Genomic DNA, 14,478 nt, shown 5'->3' with positions numbered 1-14,478 from the left:
ACGCGAAAAAAATAATTCACTAAGAGAAAAGATTACAAATGATTACCGACTCCACGGACTCAACTCTCTTAACCTCTTATGAATCTTCGCGCTACCCTCCAGGTTGTCCACGCCCTCAGTTCGAGTCCACGAACGCCTTCACTTCGAATCCCACGAAGCTCCACTACGCCGAATCTACCGACGCACTCGAATCCACCGAGCCAACGATCCGAATCCACGAACCGCCTGTTTTCACGCCGAAATCCCACGACGCCGTCCTCGAAGAGTATGCATGATTATGGTGATCCTTCGCTTTGGACTATCGTAGAAACGAGGAAAGAATCCAAACGAAGCGGAGATCAAATCGACATATTAATATAATAATTCCAATATCTCGATACGATCTAAAAGAGGCTTTTTGTAAGAAAATAGGTTTTTGATGAAATCCGAGCCTCTAGGGTTTCTCAAATATGTATTTTCGTGATGCTAATCAATTAGAGAACCCCTAAGCTTTTTATAGACTTTAAGAATCAAAACAGAGTAGGACTAAAAAAGTTCTTTCCAAAAACAGCACCTTGTACCGGAACAAGGAAAGCTGTCCAGTCACCATGACGAAGATTTTCTCGCGAAGCTCCTGTACTCTGGATAGCTTCAGCTTGTTCCGGAACAGGGCTTGTACCGGTACAGCATGAAGCTTGTACCGGAACAACCATCAAACTTTCTGCGCAAATGCTGATGGCTATACCCTGGACAGAAAACCCTTGTACCGGTACAGCAATGCAATTTTCGCTGAAAATGCATTGTTTCGGATTTTACAAACTCTTAGAAACTTTCTAATCAATTACAACTTGAAAATATGATTCTAAGATCTATAAATAAGTATGAATCACCATAAACAAGATTTAAAACTTACCTACGCATCGTGATTCAAGTTTTGCGTGTTTTGCGTCCTTTCCGATTCTTCGAAGTCTTGAATTCTTCGATTTTCAATACTCCGCTCCGAACTTCTTCAAGACTCCGACTCGACCCACGAAACTTGCCAACACATAGGACCTAACAGGGGAATGTAACATATCACTTCCCCATAAGTTGTGCCGAGTTTCGTCGAAATGAGCGGAACGCGGAAAGGAATGAGTTACTATAGGCTAAAAGTGCATTGGAGCCTATATATGAAGTATAAAGGGACCTGAGAGAGTGAAACTGCAATTCTGAAAAATTTCCAGAATTTTTACTCTCGGGGACCAGTCCCTTGGATGAGAGACCGGTTCCTGAACGTTGATCAGCCAAGCAGAGGGAAAAATCGGCTAAGTCCTGTAAATTGAGCTCTCGGGAACCGGTCCCTAGGTGAGAGACCGGTCCCCGGAGACCGGTTCCATCAGGGAGAGACCGGTCCCTTTCTGCGCAGGTTGCAGGACAGCTCTCGGGAACCGGTCCCTGATAGGTAGAGACCGGTCCCCGAGCCCGAAAATGCCCAGTAAGGGCTGGTTGCAAAAATGAAATTGAGAGGGGTTTAAGTGCAAATGTTACATGAGATGGTTGTATATGGGTGAGGGTTAGGGTTAGCTCTTATTTCCCTCACACCCAAACACAAGCCTTCCCTCTCTCTCTCTAAAAATCCTTCTCTTCTCTCTCCCTCTCTCTCTAGGGCTTGAACCAAGGAGAGTTTGGAGGAGAAAAGCTTGGAGAAGAAGCTCTCCAAGGTGAAGAGCAAGCTTGATCAAGGCTTTGAAGGAAAGTCTTGGACTCCCAAGGTGAGTTCTCATGGGTTTTGAGCTAGGGTTTGGATTTTTCTTTCTAGTATGCTTCTAGAAGATGGATTATAGTATTTTCCTCCATGTTTTGTCAAGCTAGGGGCTTGATTGGAGAAGATGATATTGTGGAGGACCTATATTTAGAGTTTTGTGATTTTGAGGTTCAAACTTGGATTTGATCTCATTTTAACCTAATTGGTAGGTCTACGAACGCATCGGTGCGCTCGGTTCGGCGATACGACGAGCGTGAGCGAAGATATTAAGAAAACAAGCTAAAATAGTACAAATCCTCGTAGCTCGCGGCGACCAAGCCCAAAAATCGTGAAATCGGAACCGCGGCATCCTTGTGACACATAAAGGTGGAGGGTGCTATTCGGAAACACCGGATCTCTTTCTATGTCTATGTTCTTTCATTTAAGCATATTGGTATTATAGAATTTTTGCATGTAGGGTAATGAACAGTGTATGTTGGTTGTAACAATTATCTGCTTAAGATCATTGCAGTGATATAGAACCATGTGAAAAAGGAAAGTAAAAGACCCTATATGCATGTGAATGTAAGAAATGACCGTGATCGTAGTAAACAAAGGCGACATGGACATTAGTGACTCGATTGATATCGATAAGTGAATAGTTCAACAAGGTTTAACCCGAGCGGCATTATATGTATTGTGGCATCAGGACCACCACGACGTTAGCAAGTGACACTATATGCATGAATAGGTAGTAACCATTCATCGGCATTGAGATAGTGGGAATTGTGACAGGTTGGCCATACTTCCTCAAATTGAGGATGGGATCATACTCACTGTATTGGTTCCGGCTTGTGCGAGGTCGCTCCTCCACGAGCGGTGTACTCCGGAGAAGAAATGCACCACGGGTAGACGTGCCTGGCGAAGATCCTTCGGGTGGTTGTGCCTTGTGCCTCCCCCGTTAGACGGGATATGTGGACTGTGAGTTGGGGTAAACCAGGAGCACCCCAGGTTGATTGGGTAAAGGCCAAAGGAAAATAAAAAGAACATGCATGCAAATAATAATCATGTGTTTGAATGTGAATATCTATCTGTGAATCGTTTTCTTGCAGGCATTGTATTAGAAGTGCATTAGTTGGTTTGTTATTCTTCTTTATTGAAATACATATGCCTGAATTAGACCTAGTGGGCGAATTGGCGTGGTCGGCGGCCGAACCCACTGGGAACTTCGTTCTAGTTCTCATTACCACTAACCCTGCAGATCCGTACGCGAGCGGGGCGGCAGAGGATCGAGGCAAGGGAGTCGCGCCATAGATAGCGGCCCCGGAGTTATATAGGCATACCCTACACTTGTGTATTCAACTTTTGTATGTTGGAATCGTAAGGTAAAGAAAAATGATGTAAAATATAAATGATGTAAATTATGTTTTGGTTAAAGAAAATTGTGATGTAAATGAATGATATAGACTACTTGTGTTTGATTCAAATAAAATCAAATGACATGTATATAGGATATTTTGTTTAGTTCGATGCTTTCGCTTGTGATTGTTGTTTGCCCTCGTGCAAACCTTGTATATCTAGCAATTATTCTTGTTGAATTGCTTGTAATATACTTGTTGTTGGAGCCTTGGGCGGACAGGGGAGGTACTGTCCGTTCGGCGTCTGTCGTGTGCTCGAATCCGACCAAATTGGCGAAGCTCGGGGCGTGATATGCCCTGGTAGCTTTTATGGATCTAATGAACCGTATTTTCAAGCCTTATTTGGACAGGTTTGTTGTAGTATTCATCGACGATATGCTAATCTATTCTCGAAGTGACGAGGAGTATGAAAACCATGTGAGATTGGTGTTGCAAGTACTTCGAGAAAAGAAGCTGTTTGCTAAGTTAAAGAAATGCGAATTTTGGCTTCGAGAGGTAGCCTTTCTAGGACATGTGATTTCAGAGGCTGGGATAGTTGTGGATCCAAAGAAAATTGAAGCAATTAAGGAATAGCGTAGGCCGACTAGTGTTGCCGAGATCAAAAATTTTCTTGGTCTAGCAGGATACTACCGAAGATTTGTTGAGGGATTTGCTAAAATGTCTACTCCCCTCACCCGACTTACACATAAAGGAGTTGCTCAAGAATTATGATTTAACAATCCTTTATCACCCGCGCTAACATAGTAAATTGGAGGCATAGTAGTGCTAGAACTTTTAATTCTCACAGATTATTCATGCTATACTATTAGTCATTTTTTTCTATTGTTGCCTCAGCTGACCTAGTGGTGTAATTCGCTTTTCTCGGCGGCTTACCCACTGGAAACTATTGTTTAATAGTTCTCAGCCCCATTTATTTGTTGTTTTTATTTTCAAAGCCTTCAACTGCGGGAGAGGCTAGGGACCAGGGCAATAGAGTTGCGTCTAGCTAGAGCCTTTTGGGGGATACCTGTATAGATGGACACCTTTCTTTTGTTTAGCTTTGAGAGGTGTATCTGGCCATTATATATAGAGACTACCCTATGATCCCAGTTGTATCTTTTTGTGGTGACATGATCTATATTCTTTTTTGGGATAGTTGTACTTTTAGTTGTATTAACTTGTTACTTTCCTTTATTACTTGTTGTTTTATGGATTAGTTTTATACTTATGCTTTGATTACCATGCTAGGGTTATATTCCTTGTTTTATCTATTTAATGTTTTGTAGAGGACGCTTTGTGTGCACCGGGGAGGTACCTTGTGCTTGCACGTGCCGGGTTGGCTTCCGTTGGGACCCGGGCGTGACATATATACTGTTTACACTACCGAGTTGTTAATGAAGTTCATGATTTTAGCCAAAAAACATGAGTAAATTGTTTACCTGAGATTCATCTCGATCTTTGTAAGTTCTTTAAAAGATTTCATCTCTTCTTGCAGAGCAAGAACATTTTAGTGCTGCCGAGTGATATTTTGTTGCCTTCGTGGGGCTGCCTACATTGGGCAATTTCAACCTAATCTTCTATTGTAAAAAAAACAAAGGGGGAAGAAATAGGATTGTAGATTTCAAATCGGGATTCTACTGAGTTCCCACACACATTGCTATAAAAGAGTGCAGAAATTCTTTCACATTATTATCCCTATTCAAATTGGTCTACCCTTCTCGGCAAGAAGAGAATTGGGTAGATTGCACGCGATATCAAGCTCTTTTTTCCCAAGCCCAAGAGTTGCATCACGAAGGAAATCGTTGTCGGACTGACCAAATGCTTCGTTCTCTTTACCCGACGGGATTAAGAAAGTAGGTTCACAGTTTCTGTTTAATTCACAGGTCTACCCTTCTCAGCAAGAAGAGAATTGGGTAGATTGCACGCGATATCAAGCTCTTTTTTCCCAAGCCCAAGAGTTGCATCACGAAGGAAATCGTTGTCGGACTGACCAAATGCTTCGTTCTCTTTACCCGACGGGATTAAGAAAGTAGGTTCACAGTTTCTGTTTAATTCACAGGTCTACCCTTCTCAGCAAGAAGAGAATTGGGTAGATTGTGCCCGAGATCAAGCTCGTTTTGGCCTGAGCCCAAGTCGCATCACGAAAGAAATCGCTGCCAGACAGACCGGATGCTTCGTTCTATAGAGCCTCGAGTCTTTCTCCTTACCCGACGGGATTAAGAAAGTAGGTTCATAGTTTCTGTTTCATTCACAAGTCTACCCTTCCCGGTAAGAAGAGAATCGGGTAGATTGCACACAAGATCAAGCTCTTTTTTTCCCAAGCCCAAGTGTCGCTTCACGAAGGAAATCGCTGCCAGACTGACTGAACGCTTTGTTCTATAGAGCCTAGCCCAAGTGTTGCTTCACGAAGGAAATCGCTGCCAGACTGACTGAACGCTTTGTTCTATAGAGCCTTGAGTCTTTTTCTTTACCCAACGGTATTAAGAAAGCAGGTTCATAGTTTCTGTTTAATTCACAGGTCTACCCTTCTCAGCAAAAAGAGAATCGGGTAGATTGGACACGAGATCAAGCTCTTTTTTGCTCGAGCCCAAGAGTCGCATCACGAAGGAAATCACTGCCTGACTGACCGGATGCTTCATTCTATAGAGCCCTGAGTCTTTCTCTTTACCCGATGGGATGAAGAAAGAAGGTTCATAGTTTCTGTTTACGAACTAACCATCAGAGGAAAGGGACCAAAAAATAGTTCTTCTTAAACATTGTTAGATAGATGTTTTCCCTCACCATCTTACTATAGTGCACTGCTTTCTACGTTTTAAAGATAGCGCACAATAATCCACCAGAGGAGCTGAATCACCAACAACTGACAAAATTTCAAAATAAATTCTTAGCAATCTTCATATGAACATCTCCAAACGTATGTACATATGAATCGGCACAAAGTTGAGATTACCCAAACATATGATGTATTAGTAATGTTGTCAAATCAAGATACAAATTATATGCCAATTCTTAATCTTGCAAGAAAGACAACGGTTATACAGCTTGCACCACCAATCTTGGTACTGTAGTTCTCTATAGCTGCAGTATTCAGTAATTCTCAGCAGAATTCTTTCAAACTTGGAACTAACCCCACAAATATATTTCAATGCAACCGTTTGAAGCATATCTCACATGTTATCTTACAATGCAACCACTTGAGATCAAGTACTTGAATATACTCCAAAATTTTGTGCTCTGGGCGTTAAGAAAGCAACTTAAACTTGACTTGTTTCACAAATCATGCTTATATCAATCAATTCCAACCATGATATCTCAGGTTCATCCTGATTAATCCTAATCATTGTGGATTCTCTAATTTGAGATTTATGTCATTTTCCCAACACCATGTGCAGGAACCGGGGTTTAATACTCGATTAATCTGAACTGTCGACTGAAATCCTAGGGGTTGCCATCTATCGCTAATCCAGGAATGAGGTTTGCCATTAGCTTTATACTTGTCAACCTTCCATTAGTTCAACTAAATCTTCAAGAACTTTATAAATCTCCTCGGCTCCTCTACAGGACTTATCCCCAGAATAAAACTGATGAGTTTTTCTGTTAACCTCGATCCAACTGCACCCTGGCAACTTCTTCCCTCCCACTTCCTTCATTACCTTCCTCACCTTTCTCACCTCTTCCCACATGCCACGTTGGCTGTACAAGTTCGCCAACATTTGTCCGTAATCTGTATTCGTCGGGTCCGTTTCCAACAGCCTTGTAATGGCGAATTCTGCCAACATCATGTTACCATGAAGCCTACAACTATGAAGCAATGATCCCCATACGACTTCATCAGGTTCTACTTTCATATCCTTGACAATATTCATTGCATCTTCGAACCTCCCTGCCCGACCAAGAAGGTCCACTATGCATCCATAATGCTCGATTTTTGGCTCAATTTTGTAGTCAGCATTCATAGAATCAAAATATTGAAGCCCCCGCTGAACAAGTCCACCATGCGTGCATGCATTCAGGAGACCTACAAAGGTTATTTCATCTGGTTCAATTCTTTCCAACTTCATGTTATCGAATGCTGCTATCGCCCTCTCGCAATGCCCGTGGAGTGCGAAACAATTGATTAGAGAATTCCACGCAATCAGGCTTCTATCTGACGAAACATCGAATATCCACTGGGCTTCTTTTAAGTTCCCACATCTGCCATACATATCCAAAAGAGAATTTGAAACGAAGGGAGTGAGGCCGAGCTGGCTTCTGCAGACGTACGAATGAACCAATTTACCCACACGGAGCATTCCGAGGTGACCGCAAGCCGAGAGGATACAAGAGACTGTCGTGTGGTTCGGCTTGACCCCTTCGACGACCATCCTGCAGAACAGCTCGACCGCTTCAGAGAAAAGCCCGTTTTGCGTGCAGCCTGTTATTACCGCATTCCACGACGGCACATCCCTCTCTGCAGGCATTTCCTCGAACAGAAGGAGGGCATTCCCTACCAAACCGACTCGCACGAACCCGGTGATAAGAGCGGTCCAAGAGACCACGTTTCGCTCAGGCAGTCTGTCGAACAGGAGACGCGCGGTCGCTAAGTCGGCGCGTCTCGCGTAGCAATCGAGAAGGGACGTCTGCACAACGCCGTAGGCATCGAAGCCGGTCTTGAGAAGGTGGGAATGGATGGATCTGAGCATGCTGGGATCGGGGCGATCGGCGCAGGCGCGTAGGACGAGGGGGTAAACGAACTCGTTGGGGCGGGGTCGGCCGAGGCGGCGCAGTCGGTTGAAGAGTTCGAGAGCGGCCGCGGCCCCGGCGGCGGCCGGAGGGGAGAGGAGGGAGGAGAGCATGGCGGAGTAGAGGAAGACGTTGGGGGCGGGCAGGGAGCGGAAGATGAGGCTGGCGTGGGGGAGGTCGGAGAGGACGAGGGAGCAGAAGCGGAGGAGCTTGAAGGACAGGAACTGGCTCTGCCCACCGCCGGAGGTGATGACGTGGGCTTGGAGCTGCTTGACCTGGCCGATGTGCGCGCATCGCTCCAGAAGGCAGACGACGTGCCGGTGGTAGCTGGACGGAGCGGTCAGCCTGCCCGGCATACTATACGACTACTAGTACCAGCAGCAATGACCGTCGATCGGTCCGGAAGAGCCCATGTGGTAACATGGTAACGGAACAGCGATCTCCAGTCGCACTTCTCAGCTGAACAAAATCAACTTCACATGCAAACCGTTTCAGCTGTCTTTAAAAAAAATCCAAACATCTAAACCAAACGAACTTTAGGCTTTGTTTGGGATGGTAGGGAGATTGCGCTACGTGCGTGAGAAAATACGTTGGAAAAATATCCTGTTTGGTTCAGTACGTAATATTGCGTTCCGTATATCGCGATGAGTCGGTTACGATATATTTTTTGCGGTCCTACCGAAGAACGCAGGAGCATATCCTTATATACTTTTTCCTTAACTTCATTTTATCTAATAGCGTTTGATAGATCTCAATACCAAACTAAGCCTAAATAAAAAACCCCAAATTAAAATTTTCGGTTCGGTATGGTTCCTCTTTTCATATCATTAGTTTGGTTTTGACTTCAATTTAGGGATGTCAATCCGTACGGTTACCCGAAATTTTATTCGAATCTAACTCCGAATTTGAACAGAACATATTTATTTGATATTAAACGAAAATAGTTTTCGGATACGAATATAAAAAAGGAAAAATCCAACGGATTTGAATTTGGATATCAATTTTTCTATGTCCGATCCGAACCCAAATTGATTTTATATTACGTGGTATATGATGTGATGTTACATTTAAATTTTTATTTTAAAATTTCGGGTTTAATATAATATGTTTTGAAAATATGGTAAAGAAATATAATTGTTTCGGTTTCGAGTTTGTGTTTTTAATTTTTGGTCAGATTCGGATTTAGCTGTAGATTTTTAAACTCTATCGGATTCGGTTTGGCTTCGGATTTCAAGTTTAGTAATCTGGTTCAGATTTGGGTTCGCATTTGGGCTTTGGGTTTGATAGCCGGTTCGGGTACGGATTATTGAAAACCTGCCCCAAATCCAAACATCCCTACTTCAATTCATGTTTAGTTGGCCGAAAATGAGTGGTACTTTAAAAAAAAAATACTTTATGAGTTGTTTGGTTCACAAAATTGATTGTAAAAGTCACTCTTAGATTAAAAGAGTTATAATTACATCTCACTTTTTGACTTTGGTTGAAAAAAATTTCAAAGTCACGGAAAATAAAGAGTTTATCTAAAATGATATATTTGCTGTTAACTTTAATCTTTAAATTTTATTTTTAGAGTTGAATTTCAGCTCAACTTTGAATTGAAATCATAAATTTAATTTCACATTTTGAATTTTATTTGCAATTTCAAATTCAATACAAAATTTTTAAGTTCAAATTTGCAAATTTGTTTTTAAATTTTAGAATTTAAATTTAAATTTTTATTTACATTTTAAATTCTAGTTTTAAAGTTTAAATTAATTTAATTTCAGTTTTTAAATTTAAATTCTATTTTAAATTTTAAATTAAATTTATCTGAACTATAAATTTAATTTCAATTACCAGTTATAACTTAATCTTTAATTCATATTAAAAATTTAATTATATGTCTTAAATTTTAATTATAAATTTAATTCAGATTTAAGTTTAAATTTAAAATTTAAAATTTAATTTTAAACTTCAAATATAAGTATAAATTTAATTTAAATTAGAGGCATAAGTTGTCTTTTTATATTTTTCACTTTTATATTTACAATCAACTAATCAAACAGTCAAAATCACAAAATTATAATTTTCTATTTCTTATTTTATAGAGCCAAAAACCAAACAATCGAACTTAAAAATTACTTTTATAGAAGTTATTTTTGTAGAAATAATTTTTCTCACTGCTAACACTTTCAGGCAACCAAACATGCCATTTCTTAAACCTTCTAATTTTGATTGATTTGGTTTTAATTTATTTTATAATTCAAAATAAATTGAAACACACCCACCCCTAGAGTAAACTTGAAAAGAGTATAACTGAACTATCTGAATTCGAGCTCTACTAAAACTCTATGTCCAATCACAAAATACCAAAAAATACATATCTACGTAGAAAATTTTTAAAAGTAAACAAAAGTGCTTACTTTTATATTATTTTCGATAATAAAGCATCCGATAATGATCTACAGTATTAAACTGTAGTGCACAGGAAAAATATTAAAAGAGTTTTTCCGAAATGATTGCGATATGTGGTTTAATTGACACACATCGGAAAGGCGTCGGAATGATTCGGATTTGATTTGGATGCGAATTAGCGTCGCAAATTAAATTAAAAAGTAGTTTACTTTCAGCACAAGTGTAGGTTTGGCGAAATTGTGCCATTGGCACATTTCAACCCAGCCCAACTACCCCAAATTGAGGAGTTTGGACTGTAGCTTATGGCTGAAAATTTATAAACTTATTATTTGACAACCTTTTCAAGCTCTCTCCGGGTTTGGGTGGTGCCCCATGGGGCCCTTTTTTTTTTTTTCTCTCTCACTTTCTCTCTCACACACTTTATAAATATTTATTTATTTATAATTTATATTTATAAATAAATATACTAATTTGGAATTCAAAAAAAGACCTCCCTTTATTTTGGGGGTTGTGGGGCTTACATCAATTTTTTAAAAGATTAATTACATATTGGGCCCCAATCTTTTCGCTCTGTTTTTATTTTGGCCCCTATTCCCTAAACTTTACATGTTTTTCACTTTAGTTCACGAATAATTTTTTTATGAATTAATTTATAAAATAATATAATATTTGATAGTTAAATTTTTTTACAATGTAAAAAATATCCATTTTGATTTCAAATGTCTTTTCATTAGTCTTATTTTTTGCGCTTCTGATAATTATCTACTAATTTCTTCACTAATTTAAAATTTAAAAATCAAATACTTTTTTTAGTTGTATGTGCAACGATAAAAGTTAATGATGGCACAATTAAAACGTTGCCGCCAAGAATACTAAAGATAGTACTTTCACTCTACTTAATTTTTTTATTTTTTTTAATTCTACCTTGATGATAATAGAAAAATATTATTTATTTTTCTTAATACTGTAATGATCTTTTATTTTGTTTTAAACTGATTTATTCATTTTACTTATTAGATTTAAATATTTTTTAAAAAAATATATTTTAATTTCATTCTTTAATTTATTCTTTACTTTTTAATTATTCAATACTGAGATAAATAATATTTAAAAATATTAATACATAAAAGAAAAAAATGATTTTAATAGTTATAATAATTTACTATCATATTTTTTTTCCGCCGCATCGAGCGGGTCCTAACTAGTTCCTCATTCATTCTCTCCATGACCTACCTTCTCTCTGCCACTATTTTCTCCTCCTTTTTTTTCCTTCTCTCTCAGCTACCATACCCTTTACACAGGGATATTAACTACAGCTACCAGCAGGCTGGCAGCACTGTTATTGGAGAAAGAGAGCCTTATTGGAGGGGTTTCGATACTCCAATTTTCAAATTGAAGGCATGCATTTGTGTAAGGGGATGTTGGGAAGCTGTTCATACCTTTCTTGTGTTGAAAAACCAGGTTAGTAGCTCTAATTTTGAAGTTGATTGAAGATAGTTTTAAATGCTGAATTTTTGGACAGATTTGCGTCAACTCTGGATTTTATTAAAATCCGTTTGAATTTCTTCTAGGGAGTGAGCTTTGGAAGGGTTGGGAGTAACCTTGACTTCATCCTCTAATGATTAGCATCTTGTTTGAACCAATTTGGAGGTAAGATGAGTGAGATTTTCGGTTTCATTGAGGTCGAGAACCAAAAGAAAAACTGATTTCAGCATTCTTCGTTTTTTAGTTTGAATCACCTTCACATGGGAATTTCATGGTGATCAAGTGAGTTTTCTGGTGGATTAGGATCTTGGTAACATACTTTAGAGTATTTTGGTATTCCTCAATGCCTTGATTACCCCGTGGATCAGCCGAATTAGCCACAGCAGCCTCAAGAAATCAGCTTCAGCGACAACTACAACAGCAGCCTTGGAGCAGGGACAACGGCAAGTATTTTTGGAAATTAGTTTTGTTTTGGACTTTCTTGCTGCAATTTGATGCTTCTAAGGTATCCCTCAGGTAGAGACGAACATGAAAAATTAGGTTTCAACTGCAGGTTTAAGGTGAGTGATGCTGAATTTCATTTTTCCTGAACCGAATCGACATTTGATGGATTGTTGATTCAATTTTTGTTTTGGCTCAACCCAATAGGGATTTGTTGGATTTCTTGTACTTCTGGATGGTTTGGGACTGAAGGCACGTGCCCGCTGAGTTCCCCTTGATCCGTGGTTAAATTTGCGTGCTAGGTGGGTTGAAGTCGTTGAATTCACCGAAATTCCTCTTTAGTACTATATAGTTTTTAACATGTATTGTTATCCTTTAATCATCATGTTAGTAGCCAATAAGTTAAAAGGATTGTATTGAATATATATAAAAAATAAATTTATAAAATCTTATCAATTAAATTTTGATCTAATAGTTGAAACTTTATATATAAATGAATTTTTTTATGATTGAGCTCGCCTTTATAATTTTATTTTTCTAAAAATTAAATAATAAAAAAATATATATTATATATAATTATTTATTTATATATATAAATATAAATTATATAAATTATATAAATATAAAATATATGTATTCGAGCTGTTATCGAGCCGAACACGAACGAGCTGACCCCAGCTCGTGTTCGACTCGTTTAATAAACGAGCCGAAAAATTCGGCTTATGTTCGGCTCGTTTACTAAACGAGTGATTCGATTTCGAGCTCATTTCGAGCCGAACACGAGCTAGCTCGCGAACAGCGAGCTGGATTGCCACCCCTAGTTGAGCCTGGGTCTAATCTCCTGGGGAGGAGTGCTGCTTGGCCCTCCTCAAGAGATCTCCTCCCTTGCAAACCTTAGGAGGAGTGGTTTTGATCCAATGGACTAAAACCCACTTAATTCTTTTTTTTCAAAAAAATAATACATATATATTTTTAAAATAAATTTAAATATTTGTTATTTTATAATTATTTTTATAAATTTTAAAATTTTTAATTGATGCTCATTCAAACTCAAATTAGTTTAATTCCTGTTTATGTTTAGAAATTACACCTATTCCGGAAGAACAAAAATAACTTGTTTTCGAACTAAACTACACATTAGAAAACAGAACTAACTTTCAGCAACAAAAAAAAAAAAAAGTAATAATAACTCACTTTCTGGTTAATTATTCATCAACATGCAAAACTGAAGTGATAATAGAATTTAGAAAATCTTAAATTTCACTATAGTTTTTCCACACAAAAAGTTTCATCAATCTAAATAATCCTTTTGTGTGAGCCGTACCTCCGTATAGGGGTGTAATGTGGCCGTGCCGGGCCGGCACGACCACATTGTGTCGGACCAAAACAGGCTAGGGTTAGCCCGGCCGGCCTGACCTGACCCGACATCAATATCGCGGCCTCGCCGTGCTCGGCCGGCTTCCCTAGCCTCCAGCCCAGCACGACCCCTCGCGTCCGAAAGGCACAGGCCGTGCCGAGCCGGGCCGAGCCGAGCCGGGCCGGTCCGTATTTTTTTAAAATTTTTTAAAAAATGTATATATAGATCTAAAAATATAAATAATAAATTTTTTATTTAAATTGATATTGTATATTTTAAATTTAAAAACTGCCNTAATTAATGTATTAACTAAAAATATAATTGATTAAATAATTAATTAATATTAACATATTGACTTAATTTTATAGTTATTCACTAATTAACATCATTTCATCATCTCACATAGTATTCCTAATTAATTTATTTATTAACTTGTTAAAGCATTATTTTACTAATGTTTAGGTGCTTATTATTTAGATAAATCATTTTCGCTTTTAATCATAGTTACTCTTTTTCCTACTATTCCAACCCAATTATCCAAACATAATTTACTTATTCTTCAAAATATCTTGTTGCTGAAAGTTAGTTCTGTTTTTCTAATGTGTAGTTTAGTTCGAAAACAAGTTATTTTTGTTTCTTCCGGAATAGGTGTAATTTCTAAAATAAACAGGAATTAAACTAATTTGAGTTTTGAATGAGCATCAAGATATTTTGAAGAATAAGTAAATTATGTTTGGATAATTGGGTTGGAATAGTAGGAAAAAGAGTAACTATGATTAAAAGCGAAAATGATTTATCTAAATAATAAGCACCTAAACATTAGTAAAATAATGCTTTAACAAGTTAATAAATAAATTAATTAGGAATACTATGTGAGATGATGAAATGATGTTAATTAGTGAATAACTATAAAATTAAGTCAATATGTTAATATTAATTAATTATTTAATCAATTATATTTTTAGTTAATACATTAATTA

General features: G+C 38.2%; 1 protein-coding gene and 1 long non-coding RNA gene across 2 annotated transcripts; one reads left to right on the top strand and one right to left on the bottom strand.

The window, feature by feature from the left end:
- On the bottom strand, window positions 6,046-8,310 carry LOC109718037 (pentatricopeptide repeat-containing protein At1g33350). The gene has a single exon (XM_020244029.1). It carries the CDS (start codon window positions 8,175-8,177, stop codon window positions 6,597-6,599), a length of 1,581 nt encoding a protein of 526 aa, XP_020099618.1. The 5' UTR covers window positions 8,178-8,310; the 3' UTR covers window positions 6,046-6,596.
- Window positions 11,546-12,133, top strand: LOC109718108. The gene is made up of 3 exons (XR_002218380.1): window positions 11,546-11,676; window positions 11,787-11,865; window positions 11,945-12,133. It is a non-coding gene; the product is annotated as an uncharacterized LOC109718108 (long non-coding RNA).

This window comes from Ananas comosus, linkage group 12 (genome assembly GCF_001540865.1).
Source record: "Ananas comosus cultivar F153 linkage group 12, ASM154086v1, whole genome shotgun sequence".
NCBI classification, from domain to species: Eukaryota; Viridiplantae; Streptophyta; class Magnoliopsida; order Poales; family Bromeliaceae; genus Ananas; species Ananas comosus.
Note: the sequence above shows the minus strand (reverse complement) of the source record. Positions and strands in the feature narration are given on the sequence as shown.